General features: G+C 54.2%; 1 protein-coding gene across 3 annotated transcripts in view; it reads right to left on the reverse strand.

Moving 5' to 3' along the window:
• SH3RF3 (SH3 domain containing ring finger 3) overlaps nt 1-22,427 on the reverse strand; it is a 201,051-nt gene that overhangs the window by 34,238 nt on the left and 144,386 nt on the right. For all 3 annotated transcript variants that reach the window (XM_060169478.1, XM_060169480.1, XM_060169479.1), the window contains 3 exons: nt 13,884-14,054; nt 12,207-12,460; nt 128-387 (listed from right to left, as the gene is read on the reverse strand). In XM_060169478.1, the coding sequence (XP_060025461.1) occupies nt 128-387; nt 12,207-12,460; nt 13,884-14,054 (685 nt within the window). The remainder of the gene's footprint in view (nt 1-127; nt 388-12,206; nt 12,461-13,883; nt 14,055-22,427) is intronic.

Consider the following 22,427-nt stretch of genomic DNA (forward strand, 5'->3'; position numbering starts at 1 on the left):
GGCCTCCCTCTGTGTCACGCGCCTGGTGCCCGCACGCGAGCCTTAATTTACAAAACGGGATAGGCGTCTGGTGCCCAAGAGGGTCAACAACCAGCTGGGCCTGGGCCGCCCAGGGTGGGCCACTTACCCTTTCGCTTCTCCTCTCGTCGGGTCTACCTCCTGCACTGGTGGGGCTGGGTGCCGACCGGCCGCCGGCAGGGCCCGCTCCGGCCTCCCCGTGGAGGTGGACGGCGCTGACGTTAGGAGGAGTGACGGCCGAGGCTGCCGACGAGAGCGGGATGGCTGGCCGGGGGCTGTGCTGTGGGGACCCGATGGCGGGCAGGCTCTGGGCGCGCAGGGGCGACACTGCGGCGGTGGGCCGGCCCTGCACCTGGGCCGGGTGGGCAGCTGGGAGAGAGGAGCGGAGAGAGCAGGGGGAGGTGAGTCTGCAGCCGGCAGCGTGGGGGCCACGGCCCGCCCTCCCGCCCGCACCTCTGCTGAGTCTCCAGCCCCAGCCGCAGCCGCAGGCGGGGCAAGGAGGCCTCTGGGCAGCCGGCCGCCCCCACCGCACCAGGAGCCGGGAGGCGGCCTCTGAGGCTGCCGCAGACGAGGCCCTTCCCAGTTTCTCCGGTCTTTGAACTGGTGTTCTATGCTGTAAGGAACCAGTACGCTCAGGAGGGTTTCAGAACCACCCTGTTCGGCCCTTCGTAGACCTGAAGCCCGTGCAGGAGCCCAGAAGAGGCCCAGGGAGGCCCTGGGCTGCCGGGCTCCGCTGCGCGTGAGAGGACCTCTGTGGACAGCGCCGCCCCGGTTGGCCTCCACCCGCAAGTGGAGCGGCCCAGCCCCCGGCCGCCGTGCCCGCTGCTCCAGCTGGCAGAGTGGGGGCGGTTGTGTGAGGATCCACGGACCGATGGCTCACCGTCTGCCTCCCCACTCCAGCGTAAGCTCCACGGGTGGGACTTTCGTGACTAATGCACTAACGTGTTCCAAACAACTGGAACAGTGCCTGGCATGTAGTACATGCTTAATAAAATTCGTTCGGAATGAACGAGTCTTTGAGAAAGGAGAACCCTGGCTAAAACATCTCTACAGATTTCCCAGAACTGAACGGCTGGAGAAGAAAACAATACTCCATGAGAGAGAGGCATGGCTCACAGCACAGACTGGTGGCAGGGTCGGAATCCACGGCCCTTTGGTACAATTCACCCTCAACTTCACCCGCCCAGCAGGACCCAGACACACGCGGCCGACCCGTCGCCCTGCTGGGCCTGCTGGTCAGCGACGTCAAAGCAGGCGTGGGCTGCTTGAGGACGAGCGTGGACACGCCGTTACTCCCAGTCTCTGCCCCTCCTCTCCTCTCTATCCCATTGTTTCAGTAGCTCTGGAGCCCCCAGATCCCGCTACCCCGCACGGGTCCACTCTGCCTCCCAGGACCAAGGTCCAGTGGTGCTTTAAAGAGAGCAGGTGAATGAGTAAGTGACCTACCTTATCGTCCACTCTGTCCTTGCCTTACTCTCAGGCTATCACTTCCCACTTCATGGATGGAACGAACGCTGGAGACTCCCCCAGCGTCAGGGCAACCTCTGTCCAGACCCAGCCCCTCAGCCTCCAGGGTGCAGGGTCCCACGGGGCGACCCTTCACCCTCACCGACACCTCCCGCACCCCGTCTCTCCTGTCCTCGACTCCGCCCCTCCTATAACTGACTAACCCCCTCCTGTCTACCGGCACCTCCTTTCCTGCTGCCTTGACCCCTAGGTGCTCGGAACAGTGTCCACATGGCCCTTCCTTCCTTGTCACTCAACTCTCTGACGGGCCTGTGTTTGGTGTCTGCTTGTCCTCTGAGGCTTCACAGTTACGGCAAGTTCAGGTTTGCATTTGTGGCTGTGATTCCGACTCACACGAGGGCCCATCTTCCGTCTGGGGGACCCCGCTCGAGGATTCTCTCTCCCAGCCTCTGCTCTCTGCTTCTGAAAGTCGTGTTAGAAGTCGTCTGAAGCTCGGCGTCCACCCTGTGTATACTTTCTTCTTGCTTCGCCTCTGCTCCATCTCTGGACTAGCTCCTCTGTGGGGCTTCCGGTGTGGCCAAGTCCATCTCAGCTGTGTCCAGTCCAAAGCGTGTGTCCCCCACAGAGGTTTCGTATTTAAATATATGTTTCCTTTCCAAAGTTTCAAGTTGCTTCTGTCCTATCCAGTGGTTTCTGATTCACATCCATCTACCTGCTGTTTTAATTTTCTTCTTCATAATACTATTTTTTCTTCCTTTTGGTGGGATGGACATTATTCCTTCTTTTTCCTCTTGGAGGAGCTGAAATGTGCCGATTTCAAAGCCTTCTTAGGTTCTCCTGCCCGTTCTTCAGGCTGCTGGCCTCTGTGATGCAGGACTTTCCCACGAACTGAGTGCAGGCTCGCCCTGAGCGTTGAGTGTCTCGCTGCCCTGTTTCCTCTCCTTTATCCCCTCCTGCAGTTTTGTTGCTGCTTCTGCCTGGTCTCTGGGACCTCCCCTCAGAACCAGGTGTAATCGGGTGGCTTGAGTCTGGTCCTGCAGGAAAGGTGAAGATCTAGCCCTCAGGCCAGAGCCAGACTCCAACTCCAGGTGGGGCTCCATTCCCTCCCTCATCCCAGGCAGGGGCTCAGTACTGACCACTCCCAGGAGGGGGCTCAGCCCTTAGACCAGTGCACCTGGCCTGGATCCCTGACGCCCTCCAGAGGCTGCCTGTCCGTGTTCTCCTGCAGGAGGGGAAAGCTGGCCACCACCACCTGCTTCATCCCGGAACCCAGGAGGCCAGCGTATCAACTCTCTTGTGTTCCATTCGTTTACATCCAGAGTATCAAGAACCAACCAACCTCTCTGTGTTCAGAGCAGAGGGGGGTGGGACTTCCACATGAATCACTCTCCCAGGCTTCCAGGAGTCCTCCACTCACTTCTGTCTCCTGAAATACGGTTTCTCACCCCATCGTTCCATCAAATGTATCTGGACAAGATCACTTACGACTCCCCTGTCACCAAACTTAATGGACACTTTTCTGTTTTCAGAAAAAGTATCTATTAATCTAGCCATTTGTCTTCACACCAATATCACACTGATTACTGTGGCTTTTTAATATGTCTTGAAATCAGTGTTAAGCTTTCCAACTTTTTCTTTTCAAGGTTGTTTTGACTATTCTAGGTCCTCTGCATGCCTGTATGAATCTGGGAACCAGATTGTCCATTTCTACCAAAAAGTTGGGTGAGATCTTGATTGGTATTCCATGGAAGCTATAGGTCAGTTTTTGGCAAATAAACACCTTAACAATACTGCTTTCTCACTCCTGAATAAAGTATACCTCTCTACTTATTGAAGACTTCTTTCTTTCTTTACTTTGCAATATTTTGGAGTGTTCATTGTGCTGGTCTTACTCATCTTTTGTCAGATTTATTCCTAAGTAATTTATACTTTTGATGCTATTAAAATTGGTTATCATTTTTTAAATGTCAATTTCCAATTATTCATTGCTGGTGTAGAGAAACAAAACTGACTTTTGTATATTGATCTTGTATCCTGTAACCTTGCTGAAACTAATTCACTGTCTCTAAAAAAGTCTTTGTCTGTGTCTGAGTGTGTGTGACTGTGGATTCCTTAAGGTTCTCTATGTACAAGTTCACGTCATCTCAGACACAGATGGTCTTCCTCTTTCCTCTCCCATCTCCACACCTCTTCCTCTGCCTTGACTAACTGCTCTGGCTAGAACTTAACAGCACAATGTTGAATAGAACTGGTAAGAATGGACATCCCTAACTGGACCCTGATCCTGGGGAAAGCTTTCAGTTTTGGGGTTTTTCTTAATTAATTTATTTTTGGCTGTGTTTGGTCTTCGTTGCTGCACCCGGGCTTCCTCTAGTTGCGGCGAGCTGTGGCTTCTCTTGTTGCAGAGCACAGGCTCTAGGTGCGCGGGCTTCAGTAGTTGTGGCGCATGGGCTTAGTTGCTCTGCGGTGGCATGTGGGATCTTCCCAGACCCGGGCTCAAACCGGTGTCCCCTGCATTGGCAGGTGGATTCTTAATCTCTGTGCCACCAGGGAAGTCCCAGCTTTTAGTTTCTCACCATTAAGTCTGAGGTTAGCTGTGGGTTTTCACAGATACCCTTTATCAGGCTGAGAAGCTCACTTCTCTTTTCTCATTTTCTGAGAGTTTTAATGTGCAGACGTGGACAGCGCAGCAAAAAAACTTGAGTCATCTGACGCACGTCTTTGTTCTGAATCCTACTCTAATTTATGTTGGATTTTGTCAAAATTTTTTTCCACATCTACTGAAATGATCATGTTATGTTCATTTTTGAGTTTGTTAATACATTGAATTGTATTGACTGTCAAACATTAATCAAAGCTTAAGTTCCTGGGATAAACTCTACTTGATCAGGATGTATTATCCTTTTTACTTATCGCTGGATTTGACTTGCTAAAATTTTGCTGAGAATTTTTACACCTATGTTTTGAGTGATATTGGTCTGTAGTTTTACTTTTTAATGTCTTTGCCTGGTTTTGTTATGAGGGTAATGCTGGCTTCATAGAAAGAGTCAGGAAGCATTCTCTCTTCTTTTCAATTTTCTGGAAGAGTTTCCGTAGAATTGTTATAATTTCTTCCTTAACCAATAGGTATAATTCATCAATACAGCCACTTAGGCCTGCAGTTTTCTTTGTGAAAGGTTTTAAACTAATTCAATTTCTTTAATAAATAGAGGCCTATCCAGGTTTTTTAGTTCACCTTAAGTTATCAATTTGTGTCTTTTAAGAAATATAGCCATTTTGTCTAATTTGTTAAGTTTATTGGCATGAAGTTTTTTAAAATAATAATCCCTTATCATTCTGTAGAACCTGCAGTGATGTCAGTTTTATTATCCGTGGTATTGATAATTTGTGTATCTCTCTTTATTCTTTATCCAGCTGTCTAGAGGTTTATCAGTTCTGAATCAGTTTGGATCCTGACTCCGTCCGTCACCTGTTAGTCAGGCAGCCTCAGGCAGGTCACTTCATACTTCTGAACCTCATTTTCTCTTTTGTAAAACAAAGAAAATAGAATCTACCCTGATGGGTTGTTTTTAGTATTTAAGATTGTAGTCTGTGTGCGACGCACACATCTCACTTAGGGGCAACAGCTCAGTATTCTAATTCAGTGCTCATGGAAACCTTACAGAACACCATAAAACCACAGAGACTGCGAGTAATGGGATCAACTGTGGGGCTTCTAATTTTAACTGATTTATGGTTTTATATTTAAAGTATTAAAATCTGTTTTCTGTTCACAGCATATGGTTGGGCCTTGTCTTTTTTTTTTTCGTAACAAGCTCTGGATTCTCCTTGAGGCTATTCAGATGATTCGTATTTAATGTGATTATTTATATGATTAGGTATAAACCTACATTTCACTACAGGTTTTCTATCTGACCCATGTACTTTGTTCCCGTTCCCCTCTTTTTACACCTTCTTTTGGATTAATGGAAGTTTCTGTGGTTCTATTTGATCGCCTCTGTTAGCCTGTTTGCTGAAACTCTTTGCTTTGACGTTTAGTGGTCGCCTGCGTCTCTAGTTTATGGTCACCTACCTACATGTCCTCACGCAGCACACGAGTAGACAAGACTCCCGACAGTGTGCAGGGTGCTTCTGGGGCTCCCCTCCCACCCTCTGTGCATCTGCTACCACATACTTCACTTTTATATACATTTTTAATCCCAAACTGCACTATTTCTATTTTTGTTTAAAGCCAGTTTTATTTTAAAGATTTTTAAATAGTAAGGGAAAAATCGGATGCATTCATCCACGTAGTTACCGTTTCTACTGCTCCTCATTCCTTCGTATAGACCCATTGCCAACTGGTGTCACTTCCCTTCTTCCTAAAGAACGCTGTTCAACATTTTTCATGGTGTGGGTCCATTGGTGATGAAATCTTTTAGCTTTACTGTGTCTGAATGATTCTTTATTTTGCTTTCATTTATGAGAGATTTTGTTTGCTTTTTGGCTGCACTGGGTCTTCGTTACAGCACGCAGGCTTCTCTAGTTGTGGCACACAGGCTTAGCTGCCCCTCGGCGTGTGGGACCTTAGTTCCCCAACCAGGGATCGAACCCCTGTCCCCTGTATTGGAAGGCAGATTCTTAACCACTGGACCACCAGGGAAGTCCCGCTTTCATTTATGAAAGATACTTTTACTGCGTATAGGATCCTAACTTGACAGATTCATTTCTTTCATGATTTATTTAGTTTCCTACTGTCTTCTCACCTGCAGAATTCCTGACAAGAAATCCACCTTCATCCTTATTTTTTCCTACTTCACATGTATTTTTTTCTCTTGCTACCTTTAAGGTTTTCTTCATCACAGATTGTGAACGGTTTGATGATAATTTGCCTTGGTGTAGTTTTCTCCACGTTCCTTGTGCTTGGGATTCGCCAGCTGTCACTGATCTGTGAGTTTATAGTTTTCATCAAATTCAGAACAACTTTGGTCATTATTTCTTCAAATAATTTTTCTGTCCCACCCTTTTCTCCTTTAGTTTGGGGACTCCAGTTAGAAATATATTTGGCCACTTGAAGTTGCCCCATCGCTCACTGATGCTCTTTTAATTTAAAACAATTCTCTTTTATCTCTGTTTCATTTTTCATGGTTTCTATCACTATACCGTCAAGTTCACTAATATTTTCTTAGCAACGTCTAACCTGCTGTTAATGCCATCCAGGGTATTCTTGATCTCACACGTGTAGTTATTTCTTAAAGTTTGGTTTTGGTCTTTAAAGTATCTTCCATGTTTCTGCTTACCTTTCTGAGCATAGTGAATGCAATTATAACATCTGTGTTAATATCTTTGTCCGCTAATTCAAACATCTGTGTCAGTTCTGAGTCAGCTTTCATTGACTGGTTGGTTGATCTCGTTGCGGTGGGGCATGTTTTCCTGCTCCTCCCCACGCCCAGTGCTTCTTTACTGCCATCAGACACAGGTGGGACGGGAGCGGTGCTGCCACTACCAGGCGAGATTCCTCTGCACGGACGGCCCAGTGCCCTGGGAGCCGGCTGGCGGGAACAGGCACCTTCCAGCTGCGTATCTGCGGACACTGAGAGTGAGGACCCTTACTGTCACCGTGCTCCTGGCTCCGTGCGTTCCTCACACACACCTGCCTATTAGTTCTCAGCGTCCTGGTCCAGGGATGCTCTGTACTCGCTGGGCTTTTCTCTCTGTGCAGATCCCTCCCCACTGGGGCTCGGTCACCCAGACCCTCGTCTCCGCACCACCCCTCCAGGGCACCTGCTGGGCACCTTCGCTCCCCTCGCCATGCCAACGCCCGGCCTTCTCTCCAGGCAGTAAGCTGGGATCCTCCTGTTTGTTCTCGTCTATCATGGGTCACTGTCCTTAGTTTTCTAGTATCTAGTGTCTCACAAACCACTGTTTTATATATTTGTCTGTTTTTTCAGTTGTTTCTGATGGGAAGGTAAATCCTGACCTCGTTACTTTATCTTAGCTGTGAGCAGAAGTCTAGCTTTATCCTTTGGATACAAAAATCTGATCACATCTATTATTTAAAACCCTTCAGGAGCCCTGCTGCCCTCAGGATAAAAGCTGAGGTTCCCTGACACAGGGGAACAGAGCCATCCAGCTCTGCTCCCTCCTGCACTGGGCCGCTCAGGTCCTCAGGCCCCGGCCGTCGGCTGGCTCCAGCCCCTCCCGCGCTCCACCACTCACCCCTGCACGCTCAGCTCCACTGCTTTAAGACCTAAAGTAAACTTTGCCTCTGCAGAGAACCGTCACCGACACGCAGCTTCTCCTGCCTACCTCCGTCTCAGTCACATCAAATTAGGTCAAGTCACCCCACGTAGAAACCACGGTCTCTCTCCTCTCCCCGCTCCGCCCGCTCATCCCTCTGCTGGACTCCCTTTCTGCTTTGTCGGCCCACATACTTCCTCTCAGTCCTTTAAGAAGCAAGGCAGCATCACCTCTGGAAGACGGTTCACAGGCCCCTCTGCAGCTGCTCCCACTTCCTCCCTGGTCTGAGTGAGGTACCCTCCCACTCCGTGCGCCTTAGTACCTGCCAGGCCTCCACCCCAGTGCTTTTCAAATTCCACTGTAAGCGTGTGTTTCCTCATCCTCCTCTCTGAGTGGGGGCAGAAACGGGTTTCTGGTTCTTCTCTGTATGTCTGGGCCCCAGCAGAGGCCCCGGGTGCCCAGCTCTCCTCCAGTGCTTTTTGCTGATGAGTGAATGGCCGTACAGGGCTCTTACCCCCCGGTGCCATGGCCAGTGCAATCGGGCCTTTGTTCAACTGCCTGACTTTGGCTCGGGCTGAGAACACTGACGAGGGCCGCTCAGGTGCCTGGGCTGGGGTTTGCAGAAATGGGCAATCACTGCAGTGAGCAATCCACCGCCTGTGCTGTCAGCAGTGCGTTCTGCCCTCCAGATGCAGAGTGAAGTGCAGAGTGCCGTGGGAACTCCGTGGCATTTAATCACTGAAATGGTGGGGGCCTCCCGTGGCCGGGCTGTGGCAGCAGAAGCATGGGGACAAGCCCTGGGCTGGGACGCGCTGGGGAAGCCGTCAAGCCACCCCGCACCTCGCTCTCCCCACACGTAAAATTAAACGATGGAAGAGCACGCCTGTCACCCGTGGTGGTTACCATGGTGAGCGAGGACAGACACGCAGTGTTGTTCTGCCCTGGCCGTGCCAATTTCTTTTATCCTGCTCTCATTCCGTTCCATAAATGAGACGGGCAGGTCACGTTCTGCTTTGAATTGGGGAGGGTGCTGTAACGGCGGGGCACGGAAAGGCCACTGCAGGGCACCTGGTGCAGAGCCAGGGCAGCCGTGCCGGAGGCCCGCCCAGCCTCTCGGGGTCACCAGGCACAGGGAAATGCGTGAGGCGGGCTGGGTGAGTGGATGAGAGGCTCACAGGCAGAAGGGAGCTGGCTTGGGACGCGGGCTGCCCAGAACCTGCTCGGGTGCTCCCAGGGCCTAGGAGACCAGCATCTCGGTGCACGTCTCACCAGCCATGGAGCAGCCGTCAGGGAGTTCCCGGGCTCACTTATCATTAGGCGCTCAGTGGCTGCATCGCAGCAAGAGGCTAAAATAAACACCATCAGCTGCTCTAAGCCAGGGCCAGCTGGAAGGTAGCGGCTGGGCAAGAGGTCTGGTACAGACAGTACTCCTGCAGAGACTCCTTTAGGACACAGACAGCTGGCTCTTCCCCAGGGCCCCAGAGGCCAGCTGCAAGAACAGACCTCACTTTTCATTAATTTAAGCAAAACCCACATATGAAGGACTATAGGCATTTACAGGGTCCCTGGGATGGCAGAGTCAGTCTTGGAGGCTCTACACCAGGGAAGTGCCAAGCCCACCCATGAGGCTTCCTTGTCACAGATCCCACTGCTGCTTGGGAACACCACCCAGCACGAGGCTGGACACCAGGCACCAGAAGTAGGCCCTGCACCTACGGACGACCGGGCACTGGGCACAGGAAGTCCACCCTGCACCCACGGACGACCAGGCACTGGGCACAGGAAGTCCACCCTGCACCCACGGACGACCAGGCACTGGGCACAGGAAGTCCACCCTGCACCCACGGACGACCAGGCACTGGGCACAGGAAGTCCACCCTGTACCCACTATGACCGGGCACTGGGCACAGGAAGTCCACCCTGTACCCACTATGACTGGGCACTGGGCACAGGAAGTCCACCCTGCTCCCATGGACGACCAGGCACTGGGCACAGGAAGTCCACCCTGTACCCACGGATGACCAGGTACTGGGCACAGGAAGTCCACCCTGCACCCATGGACGATCAGGCACTGGGCACAGGAAGTCCACCCTGTACCCACTATGACCAGGCACTGGGCACAGGAAGTCCACCCTGCACCCACGGACGACCAGGCACTGGGCACAGGAAGTCTACCCTGTACCCATGGATGACCAGGTACTGGGCACAGGAAGTCCACCCTGCACCCATGGACGACCAGGCACTGGGCACAGGAAGTCCACCCTGCACCCATGGACGACCAGGTACTGGGCACAGGAAGTCCACCCTGCACCCACTATGACCGGGCACTGGGCACAGGAAGTCCACCCTGCACTCACTATGACCGGGCACTGGGCACAGGAAGTCCACTCTGCACCCACTATGACCCGGCACTGGGCACAGGAAGTCCACCCTGGTCCCCTGAAAAGCTGGGTGTTTCACCACCACCTTCACCCCCAAAAGGGACCCAGAGGCCCCTCAAGTTTTGTCCTCTGAAAGGAAGCCACATTCAGGATGTCTGTCCAGAGTCCAGGCCGGTGGCAGCACCTCACCCGCCAGGCATGGACGAGCAGCACCGCCCCCACAGTGGCGAGGGGGGATTCACACACGGACGGGAGCCCCACATCTGGAGGCCGGTCCAGGTCAGCCAGGGCCACAGTGGACCAGCGCCCACGACACCCCTCAGAGCCACAGGCCAACCTTCCCCCGTAAGCCAGACCCCTCTGGGTGCCTCTAGGTCAGGGGACGGCACCGGCAAACTGCACTAGCAGCCCTGCCCCTCCCAGCTCTTCCACGTGGCCCCTGTGCCCCCTAATAGCTCATTATTTTGTCCCAGTTCTGCAACCCCAGCCCTGGGGCCAGACCACTGTCACCTCTCACCTGGACAGCAGCACCTCGCCAGTCCCCAAGCCAACTCTTCCTCCCCACTGTGCCCAGGGACGTCTGGTAAAGCGTCACCTCTTGTTCAGAAGCCCTGGGGGTTCCCGCGGCCTGGACTAGAGTTTGGCCCTGACCGCTGGTAATGAATCACATTCGCCTTGCTGACTCCGTGCCCTGCGCGCTCCAGGGCTGTCCTCTGACAGGACGGTACCAGCGGCTGCGCTGAGCACGCGCCACGCCCGCTAGGGGCACGTCCTCGCACACCATCCCGGTAGGGGGGCCCCAGCGCAGGACCCCCGCTGCCCCCCAGCACTTCAACCCGCCCTGCTTGCTGCCCTCACTGCACCGCTCCATCTGGAGGACAAGGACACGCTTCTCGCACTTCTGTGCCTTTGTTCCCTCCCCCCTGCCTGGGTGCTACAGGCAGCTCTGCCTAGGACCGACCCCTCACCAGCCTCGTCACAGCGCCCGCACCCCCCCCCCCACCACTGGCCCCGCCGCCCTAAGGGCCAGTCCCGGGGCTGAGAGCAGGGCCGGCTCTGAAACGCTGGGCTTCCCGCCAGCGCTCAGCAATGCGTCCCGACAATGGGGGGCAGGGGGCGCCCGGACACCCGCCCCCCTCGTGTCCCTTGGCCGCAACTGGGAGGGACTGTGGCCCCACTGTGCTGAGTGTCGTCTGGCTTCTCACACCGAGGAGATGCTTTCTGGAGACTCCTAGCGGGCCGTCTCTGGCTGGCCAGAGTCTAGAAAACAGTGTACTTTACTGCTCTAAAGAATTTACATTTATTATCCTTTAAGCCTTATTTTGAAAAGAAGAGAGATGATTTCTGAGAATGAGGCTGGGGTGGGAAAAGGAATTCTGTGTCATTTAAGTGAAATTCAGCGGTACATTCTCCTGTCCTGGGTCCCCTGTCACTACACGGTGACAATGTTACTGGTTCTACGTGTCGGGAAGTTACTGGCCTGGCTCCCAGGAGCATCATGTGAGCCACGCTTAGCAGCTCCTCTTAGCTCACTGCCAAGCTTCCAAGCAAGACGTGCTAACCCCTCTTCATGCCTGCACCATCCACCCACACTTTCCGTCATCTCACGCTACACTGGGAGCGACCTGGGTTCTCCTGAATTCTGGTCAGTCTGCCTATTGGTGAAGCCGCACGAAGGTGAACAGTCGATGGCCATCACTTCCTCCAGCCTCAAAGCATTTCAGGAAGAGACCCTGTGGATCTGTCTCATTACCAGCTCTGTCCTGGGGGTGCTGCCTAATCGGGAGACCCCCTTAGCACCTGGCATTTGGACGTAGGTGACCCACAGCGGCTGACGAAGGTGCCCAGAGGCGCCAAGATAACCTCACTGGTCCACCCAGTCCTCTGGCTACATGAAGTGTATAAACGCCTGTGAATTCTCTACTCCCTTCCAGCGGCCAGAACAGGCTAACATGATTAAGTCAACACATCCCCCAAGATCAGCAGAAGTTCATGATTACGACGGGCCCTTCCATGGACTGCTCGAGACCTGGGCCAAAAGGATGCTCATGACTTCTGACCCTGAGACCACCCTCCTCAAATTTTCCAGCAGAATGAGGCCCGTGGGAGCCTGCCACATACCGGGGGGGCCGGCGCTCCGGGCTTGGCTGGCCGCCGGCTGAACTGAGTGCCGCAGACAACTGCTCAGTGCGGGCGAGACGGCCTGGTGCTGGGCCGGAGCCTGGGCCATGGTGAGGGGGAGGGCCGGCCTCAGGGCCGTGGCCGGGCTACTCAGACTCCCACCGCCTGGGTGAAGCGTTGTGGCCATCCCCTTGGCCAGCGGAGACCCACCGACCGCGTTATTCCGGGGTGGCCCAGCCCCGCCTACAGGAACCCTGAGGAAGTAAACAGAATGAAGTCAGGGGAAGGCACAGATGCAACCACGCCACACAGGCCACGTGGTCCGGGGACAAATCCTGAAGTACCACCAAGAGGACGCCTGCAGGCATGCGATGCCCAGAGCTCAGGCTGGCAGCAGAGCCCCCTGTACAATGGCATGGTCTCTCGATGCGAATATGTGAGAAACAGCAAGAGAACCCTAAGAAACAGAAATGATGCTAATCAGATATTTTGTTCCAGAGCCACTGCCTTGATTTAGTCTAACAAACAGCTGTGTGTCCCCAACACGTGCAGAAGGAATGGGCTTGGACGCATCTGGCAGGCGGCAGGCGGCAGGAAGCAGGACCCGTCTCCCTCTGGACACAGCTTCCTGGCTCTGGGGCCTCCAGGAAAGGGTGCAGACAAGCCCTGCGCTCCTGACGGACGCCGGGGAACTTGCGATTTTGCCCATACTTTCCAGATGAAGCCGGTGTTGACAGCCCAGGAACACAAAGGAGCACAGGACCCCGAGACGGGCTCTGATGGTCTGTTCTGCACGTGCCGGCGCTGAGCTGTGCACCAGCTCTCAGCATGTGGGTCTGGGCTGGGAAGCTCCTGGGGTCCGGTTTCAGGGATCAAATGCCTTCCATTTGTCTAAGAGCTGGGAAAACGTCCCTTCTGTCCCCTCAGGATCTCAGTCGTGAAACCCCAGAGCCACACGTGGGGGAGGGCAGGCACTGCTGCCAGGGTCCGGGGCCATGTGGGAGGGCCCCGGGGAAGCAGAGCCTCTGCGGAGCAGCTGTGGGGAGAAGGGCCTCCTCGTCCAGGGCCATGGGGCCATGGGGCTCACAAATGGTGGGCCTTTCCAGGAGGGACCGTGGGTGGCGTGGCTCCCCTCCCCGCTGCTTCAAAGGTGCGAGTCGGTCCGTCGTCAGTGCAGGTTTGGGCACTGTTCAGTTGTCTTCCTGAAGTCTTGTTCCAAAGAGAGCAGAGGCCCGGGGGCGAGCCTCCAGTGGACCTGCGTGTCCTGGGCTGTGAACCAGGGCTGGGTAATCCAGGGTTCCACCCTGCAGTGGACGCTCCCCTCCATGGAAACATCTGACAACCCTGGGTCATCTCTAGCGAATTTTTTAACTTGCTTTTCCGAGGTTATAATAACTACCAGTAAATTTGTAAAACACAGGAAGTCACAAGGAAGAAAAGAAATTAATCACACATAATGCTCCGCTCAATAATAATGGTTAACTTCTGGGAATATGTAATCTTGCCTTCACGTGTGTGAACGGCATGTGCTTCTCGCACACACACCCGCTGTACTCACACGTGCACACACGCACACGCATTCACACATGCCCACGTGCCCACGAGGCCCCGCCCTGGAATGCCCGCCCCCGCGCGCAGCTGCCATGCGCGGCTCTGCTCCTCATGGGCGCACCTCACCTGGACACGGGCGTCACGTAGTTCCCCGGGAACACGCCCGAGAGCCCCGTCCGCAGCGCTGTGCCCTTGAACCAGCCATCCCGACACTTCTCCAGCACGCGGTACGTGTCGCCCTTGCGCAGCTCCAGCTCGTCGCTCTTCTGGGGCTTGTAGGCATAGAGCGCCAGGTACCTGCGGCAGGAGAGGCAGGCCGGTGAGGGGGCGCAGCTGGGATCAGCTACCAGGAGCGGCGGGCAGGGAAGGGACCGAGCTCCCCCGGTGACCCAGCAGCCACGGCCCCCACGCCCTGCGCTGAGCCGGCCGGCGGAGCGCACGGCGGCCCCACGACTCGCCCGAGGCCCTGGAGGACCTGCCAGACGAGATGGTGGCGCCAGCTCTCTGGGCCCCTGCTTCATGCTCTTCTCTCTGCTTCACGCCTGACACTCTGGGCAAGACAAAGCCTTCGGGAAAACAGGGCTGAGCTACGCAGCCCCGGGCTGGGATTTCCTTGTTTCATCTCACCTGCTGCTTACTCATCCATCTAAGCTGGAAGAGACTCAGGGGCCCTTTTAAGGAAAAGGCAGCCCAGTTAGGGACTCCTCAGATCTGTGGCGAATTGAAATCCTGCTTTTCTTTTAAGCCTCTTGGAACAATGCAGTGGTGTGAACCCTGGCCCAGGGCTTGGAAGCTGTGCCCTCAGGCACCAGCTGCAAGTGCTCTGCTACCCTGGGGCTTTGTGGACCCGGTGAGTGTGACCTAACGAGAGAGTGGTCTCAGGCAGATACACTGCTCACGCGATCTGGGCAGGAAAAGTGGCGCGGCTTTCACTCCAACAGGGAACCAGATGCATTTAAAGACATTTGTTTTGGCCGCACCACGCAACATGTGGGATCGTAGGTCCCCGACTAGAGATCGAACCCGCGCCCCCTGCAATAGAAGCACGGAGTCTTGACCACTGGACCGACAGGGAAGTCCCAAGCTGCATTTTTAAGAAGCGTCGTCTCCTGGGCCGCCTACCAGGATGTGCCTGGCGGGCACCCTGCCCCCCCACCCCGGGCTGGCTCCTGAAGACAGGAGCTCACCGACCCCCAGAGCACCCTCCTGACCCTGGGGGCCCCTCTTACAAGGTGACGCAGAGATGGGACACAACTCACTGGGGTCAGGCGAGGAGAAGGGAGGCCTCCTGGCTCAGAGGGGCCTTGGGAGGAAGAGGCTAGAACAGGCGGAGAGCCCCGCAGAGCACAGACGTCCCGGCTGTAAAATTCAGTAAAGTGAGATAAACTAAACAAAACCCACGCCACTTGGATGCCCCTGCCCTGCCAGGCGAAGGCCTGGCCTCACCACTACCCTGCTCCCCTGGAGTGAGAGGATGGGCTGGGTCTTAGAGACAAATCTGACAAGAGGAAGGACTCGGGCCCTCGGGGAGGGTGAACGAGGCCCCATCGGGAGGACCTCCTTGTCTGGGGTGAAGATTCACGCCAGCCACGTGACACCAGGCGATCAACAAAGAGCTGGTGTCATCCTTCTACTTGTACGTGTGTGCTGCTCGCGGGCCTCTTGGAGGGCGAAGAGGAATCTCTATAAACCAACGTCCCACGAAAACTGCGCTCACACCCAGACTGCCTCACCGGGGGGCAGGATGGGGGAGAGGGTGGGGGGAGGGCCGCTGGGCTGGTCCTGGGGGGCTACGAGCCAATAAGGATGAGGCCTGCTCTCAAGGAACAGAGTGAAACACAGATCTCACTCGTCTGCCTCATTCTGCCCCTCGGTGGTGTGAGAACAGTCTTTCTGATTCTGCTGCCGGTGACCCACAGTGGCCAGGGGGACGCCAAGCTGGGGGACACGTGGGCAAGCGTCATGACTTGGGCAACCTCCCTCGAACCCCTGGTCTGTGGGCTGAAGTCCTGCTGACTGAGGCCCCTCTTCCCAGGCTCCTGTCCCACGGGACTGCAGGGCGGGCGACCTCGAGGAGGGTGTGTGTGGAGAGTGCAGGTTCCCTTCTCCCGTGAGGAGTCCTGGCAGCTTGTCCTTCTGGGGCAGATCTTTTGTCCTCAGCTGGGATCCTGGCAGGTGGCCACCTGCTGCCCTGCGGCTGTGTCCATCTGCTGCTGAGGGAACCCAGGGATCCACCCAGAAGAGGGTGCGTGTGCCTGTCCAGCTGAGGGGACCCAGCAAACTGAGGTGCTCCCGAACACACACGCACACTCCTGCCTCAGGACCTTTGCACCTGCATCCTCCACCTGGGGGCCCCTCTCCCCTCTCATCTGCCCTCCCCCACAGCGTGCTCCCCATGGGGTAGAGGCTTTCGTGTGCTGTTCGTGCTCCACCCCAGGGTCTAGAACAGTGTCTGCACCAGGCAGGTGCGCAATCAACATCTATGGAAAGAATAAAATAGGGACTCTGGTTTTGAGACTAAGATCAAGACTGTTGAAGAAAAAGGGGTGCGTGTGGTTGTGTGTCCATGTGTATGTGTGCATGTAACGCATCCGCATGTGCACGTGTGCGCATGTGTTCATGTATGTGTGCACGTGTTTCTGTGTATGTATGTACTTGTGTGTGTGTGTGTGTGCGCGTACATGTGTGTGCACTGGGAACGGTTTCATCCAGCCCCGAGTTCTGCTGGACAAGCTGGGATATGAGGATAAGTGGGGGAAGCGGGCTCTGAGTTTCCTCATTTGGGGTCCAAGCACACTGCTGGGACCAGAAGGAGGAGGGGTGCCCTGGGAGGTGCTCCCAGGAGGACAGAAGGAAAGGCAGAGGGGCTGCTCTCCAGAAAGGAAAGGGAAGAAGCGAACAGAAGCAGAGGATGGATGACACAGGTGTGGGTCCACAGGGAGCTAGGTCCAGAGGGAGGTGGGGGGCTGAAGGAACGAGGGGCCCACATGGGAGCTGAAAGGGCGTCTCTTAACAAGGATACCCACCGGCGTGCAGCCCCGGGGGGGTCAGGGTCCCTCCACCAGGGCCTGGCAGGTGGCCTTTTTCTTTGCCCCCACCCACCCTTCCAGCCCCTGGGACTGGGTGACTTCAGGGGCCACCTGCCGTGGAGCTGTGGACACGGGGGCTCCTGCAGGAGGGGGCGCCGTCCCTGCCGGGAGAGGACAGACCCCGGGTGGCGAGCGTGAGGCTCGGGGGTCTCAGCTGCCCAGGGCGGGCCCCCCACCCCCGGCGCAGCGTCCACCAGCACCCACCTCTACGGCGGAGTCAACTCAGGTTTTCAAAGCAAGTGAGTGTCAGAGACCTCGGCAAAGAGCCGACGAGCCGTGTGTGTGTCTGTGATCTGGGGAGCGGCCGTCAGATGACAGAGCAACGTTTCCGGGGACGAGTGATGGTCTCTCAGCATTCTGGGATCCCCGAGCCATTAGGGAACAAGGTCTGTGTTGACTTCTCAGCATCTTCCCATCACACAAGAATGAGCATTCTTCAGACCGTGGGCCTCAAGTCATCTGGATTAAGCCTTTAAATCAGAACAGGCTTCTTTCAAAATCCCACTGGTACTTTAGAGAAACACACCACGGTTCCTGACGAAGTCATAACGGCAGAAAACGGGCAACTGAGGCGAACCTGGCGGAAACCACCAGTCGACTCGACCGGCCTGGACCAACTGTGGGCCCCGCCACGGCCGGAGCGCCAGCCTCCAGGACCACGGGCTCTGCTGAGGCGCGTCCTGAGCGAGTCTGCAGGCAGACTGGATCTATTCTGCATCCCGCCTCCTCACGTGGGACGCCCAGAGTCTAGCAGGGGGAAGCAGGTTTCCTTCCCAGTTTCAGCTGTTTATTTCTTGGAGGCATACTGGTTCTGGTGCCCCTAATACATACTGGTTCTGGTGCCCCTCGGGCACTAACCACGTGGGGGAGAGGGGCTTACTTCCAAGGATGCCTTCAGCCCCGGGGGAACGAGGCGCCCTCCTCCTCCAAGTCATCAGAGTCAGAACTCTGCCCTACCTTGTTGATGGGGAGCTGCTGACGGGCAGCTGCGCCCATGGGGCAGCGTGCAGAGCCCCACCCCACCTCGGGTGCCATGGGCCGAGGCAGGACGAGGGTGCAGTGCAGGAAGCTGGCATTAGTCATGGTCTCACCCAAGCCCCACGTGAGCTCTGAGGCTGGGCTACCCACCCATTTCACAGCTGAGCACACTGAGGCTCAAAAAAGATGGAGAATCTGTGTTTACAAAGCAGCGAGCTGGAGGCAGGTGGTTCCGTGGCCGCAGGGACCTGGCGGGGGTGGGGGGCACTGCGGGAGGCTGGGGAGAGGCCCGGGCAGGAGAGGCCGGGGAGGGGGGGCTCCATGTGAGGGGCCTGTGCTGAGTGGCACCAGGGCACTAATGCCCTTGCTGTCTTCATCTTTATTTTAAATTCGTTCTCTGAGGAGTAATCCCTCCTCTGGTCTCAATATTTCACGTTCAGCCTCTCAGTGTGCATGGCTGGGGGGTGGAACGTAAACAAATCTGACGTCACCTGGAACACCTCTGCCCCCCACCTCCCCACGGGCGTTCTCCTGCACTAGGGGCCTGCACGCCTGCGTGCAGCTTGCGCTGGGGCGGCGCTGGCCAGGGAACGTGGCATCTGCTTCCCCTGTTGTGACTCAAGAAAACGCCCCGGAGGGACCAGCCGGCTCCCAGCCCGACGCCTGCAGCTCTGCGGTCCCTGCCGTGCGCCGGGTCACTCCGTCCAGGTCCGAGTGCGGCCACAGGGTAGGGTGCATCCTTTGCACCCCTTCCCACCCCACGCCTTCAGCCGCACCCACCAGCACTGTGTGCTGCCATCCTGGGAAAGCTGGAGGATGATCCTTGATCCTCACGGAACCTGGGGCCCCAGCCAGGCCTCGGTGAAATGGGGGAACCAGGCAGCAGCCGCATGGTTCCCGGCGCCCCACCCTCCCTTTCCACTCCTTCCAAAGGCCTTGAGCTCAGCACAGGCCTCCACGGAGGACGCAGGGGGTCCCAAGTCACGTGCAGAGCAGGCCCGGGATTCGCCTCTGTGCGTTCACACACAAGGTTGGTACTGATTTCAGACAGGAGTGGGAGCGTCTGGATCCCAGCGCCTCTTCCCCACAGCCCGGTGGCCGGCAGGGGGCTCTCGGGCCCATCGAAGAGGCAACCCTTCCTCCAGGCAGACGCAGCCCTGTGTGAGGCGGGGGGGAGTGTCAGGCCCCTTCCCGGCGCCCTCAGCCGGCAGTGGAGGCCGTGAGCACCGAGCCTGGCACCGTGGGAAGAGCTGCCAGCTCACCGTATTACTTGCTCTTTCCTACGTAAGATCTTCACTTGCTGTTAATTGTCTACAGGCTCTAATCAAGCAGCGATGAAAGAACTTTAATGCCGTCATTAACTTCACACCCTTCCACCTCCATATGAGGCCTGCTCGTCTCTTCTGGAGTAAGGAAGGTTCTTTTCCATTCCTCCTGGGAAGAGTCTGCCCCTGCTCTTCTAGCTGCCAGGGCCGCATGGGCTCAGGTCAGCGCAACATGTGCCGCTCGCTGGCTCTCAGTCGGCAGGATCAGCTGAGGAGAGGGTTCAGCACAGGAAGTTCCCGAGCTCGCCTCTTCGCACGGACACAGCAAGTCCACAGCCACATGTGGGACCACCTCCTCGGAAAGGGACCTGAACACTGGCTGAACAGAGCCTCCACCACGAAGGGTAGAAGGACAGCGTGGAGACGGGCAGGGGAAGCAGAGAGACGGACTTGCCCAGGAAAACCCCTCCCCAGCTACCGCAATCCAGTCAGGAGGGACGACAGGGGACGGGTCTCTTCCCTGAGGAGTGAGGGATTCAAGCTCCACACGCAGCCCCCAACCCTAGATCCCGCTCAGAGAGACCAGCCCCCAAAACACCCGGCTTTGAAAACCAACAGAGAATACCCAGGAGGACTACAGAAGCACAGGGAGTGGAAAAGCCGCTCTCAGTGGAGTTGAACGTGCAGACTCACTCGACCTAAAAACCAGTGCAAGAATACCAGACTGAACAGCTCACAGCCCACTTACTGACGCTGAAGCAGCTGCCAGAGAGGCGGGAACCAAGTGGGCTGCTCCCTGGGAACTGAGTCTCTGGCGGGAGCCGTATCCGTGATCTCAGGCTACCTTGCTAATGCCGGCTGGTGGGCGCAATTTTGGAATGCTCCATCTAACCTGTTAGTGTCAGTGGGCATGCCCTGATGAAGCGCCGCCCACCCTGCACTTTGGCTAGGCCTCACGGCCAGCTGAGCAATAGCCCTGCCCACCAGTTCCCAGCAGCTGCTGCGGCTGGGCCCACGGACGTTCGGAGGCCAGCCCCACCCACCAGCATGCCTCAGCAGTAGCTGCAGCACCCCCACAACGGGAGGCTGCACACAGCCCACACTGGGGACCCTCGAGTGCCTGACTCTGGTGGCCAGGCAGGATTGCACCTCTGGGCCCACACGACATCTCCTAATAAGGCCACCCCTTCAAGACTGGGAGCTGAAGGAGCTGATTTACCTAATACATAGAAGCAAACACAGAGAGAGTCAGGCAAAACGAGGAGGCAGAAGAATATGTTCCAATTGAAAAAACAAGATGAAACCTCAGAAAAAGAACTAAACAAAATGGAGATAAGCAATCTACCTGATAAAGGGTTAAATGTAATGGTCAAAACGATGCTCACCAAACTCAGGAGGAGAATGGACTTAATGGACACATACAGAACATTCCATCCAAAAGCAGCAGAAAACACGCTCTTCTCAAGCATACATGGAACATTCTCCAGGATTAATCACACCAGTTTACAAAACAGGTCTCAATAAATTTAAGAAGGTAGAAATCATATCATGCATCTTCTCTGACCACAATCGTGTGAAACCAGAAATCAATCAAAAGAAAAATTGGGGAAAACCACAAAAACATGGAAATTAAACATGAATGGACCATTGACAAAATCAAAGGAGAAATTTAAAAATACGTAGAAACAAATGAAAATAGAACCACAATGATCCAAAATCTATGGATCACTGCAAAAGCAGTTCTAAGAGGGAAATTTACAGTGATATGAGCCTACCTCAGGAAGCAAGAAAAATCTCAAATAAATAATCCAACCTTATACTTAAAGGAACTAGAGAAAAGAAGAAAAAACAAAGTCCAATGTTAGTAGAAGAAAGGAAATAATAAACATCAGAGCAGAAATAGATGAAATAGAGACTAAAAAAAACCCAATAGAAATGATCAATGAAACTAAGAGCTGGTTCTTTGAAAAGATAAACAAAATTCTCAAACTTTTAACTAGGCTTATCAAGAAAAAAAGAGAACTGGCCCAAACCAATAAAATCAGAAATGAAAAAAGAAGTTACAACTGACACCAAAGAAATAGAAAGGATCATAAGAGACTGCTGAGAACAATTATACACCAACAACAACCTGGAAGAAATGGAAAAATTTCTAAAAACGTATAATCTTCCAAGACTGAATCATGAAGAAATAGAAAATCTGAATAGACTGATTACTAGTAAGGAGAATAAATTAGTAATCAAAATTCTCCCAAGAAACGAAAGTCCAGGACCAGAGGGCTTCACTGATGAATTCCACAAAATATTCAAAGAAGATTTAATACCTATCCTTTTCAAACTCTTCCAAAAAATTAAAGAGGAGGGTAAACAAACTCATTTTACAAGGTCAACATTACTCTGATAACGAATCCAGATAAGGACACCACAAAAATAGAAAATTACAGGCCAATATCCTTGACAAACATAGATGCAAAAATCTTCAACAAAATATTAGCAAATCGAATTCAAAAATATTGATACATTAAAAGGATCATACACTGTGACCAAGCGGATTTACTCCAAGGATGCAAGTATGGTTTAACATCTGCAAATCAACCAATATGATACACCATATTAACAAACTGAAGAATAAAAACCACATGATCGTCTCAATAGATACTCAAAACACGTTTGACAAAATTCAACATCCCCTTATGATAAAAAACTATCAACAAAATAGATACAGAGGGAACATATCTCAACATAGTAAGAGCCATATATGATAAGCCCACGTCTAACATCATTCTCCACAGTGAAAAGCTGAAAGCAATTCCTCCAAGATCAGGAACAAGACAAGGATGTCCACTCTTGCCACTTTTATTCAACTAATACTGGAAGACACAGAGAACGGACGTGTGGACACAGGGAGGGGTGGTGGGATGAACTGGGAGATTGGGACTGACATATGTGCACTGCCATGTGTAAAACAGAGAGCTGGTGGGAACCTGCTGTATAGCGCAGGGAGCTCAGCTTGGTGCTCTGTGGTGACCTAGATGGGTGGCATGGCGGGTGCGGGGGGGGCGGTGGTGGCAGGGAGGTCTAAGAGGGAGAGGATATATGTATACATAAAGCTGAAATCACTTCATTGTACAGCAGAAACTAACACAACATTGTAAAGCAACTATATCCCAATTCTAAAAAATAAAATAATACTGGAAGTCCTAGTCACAGCAATCAGACAAGAAAAAGAAAAAGAATCCACATTGGAAAGGCAGAAGTAAAACTGCCACTGTTTGCAGATGACATGATATTATACATAGAAAATCCTGAAGATACCACCAAAAAACTGCTAGAACTCA

The sequence above is a fragment of the Lagenorhynchus albirostris genome, chromosome 13 (genome assembly GCF_949774975.1).
Source record: "Lagenorhynchus albirostris chromosome 13, mLagAlb1.1, whole genome shotgun sequence".
In the NCBI taxonomy this organism is placed as follows: Eukaryota; Metazoa; Chordata; class Mammalia; order Artiodactyla; family Delphinidae; genus Lagenorhynchus; species Lagenorhynchus albirostris.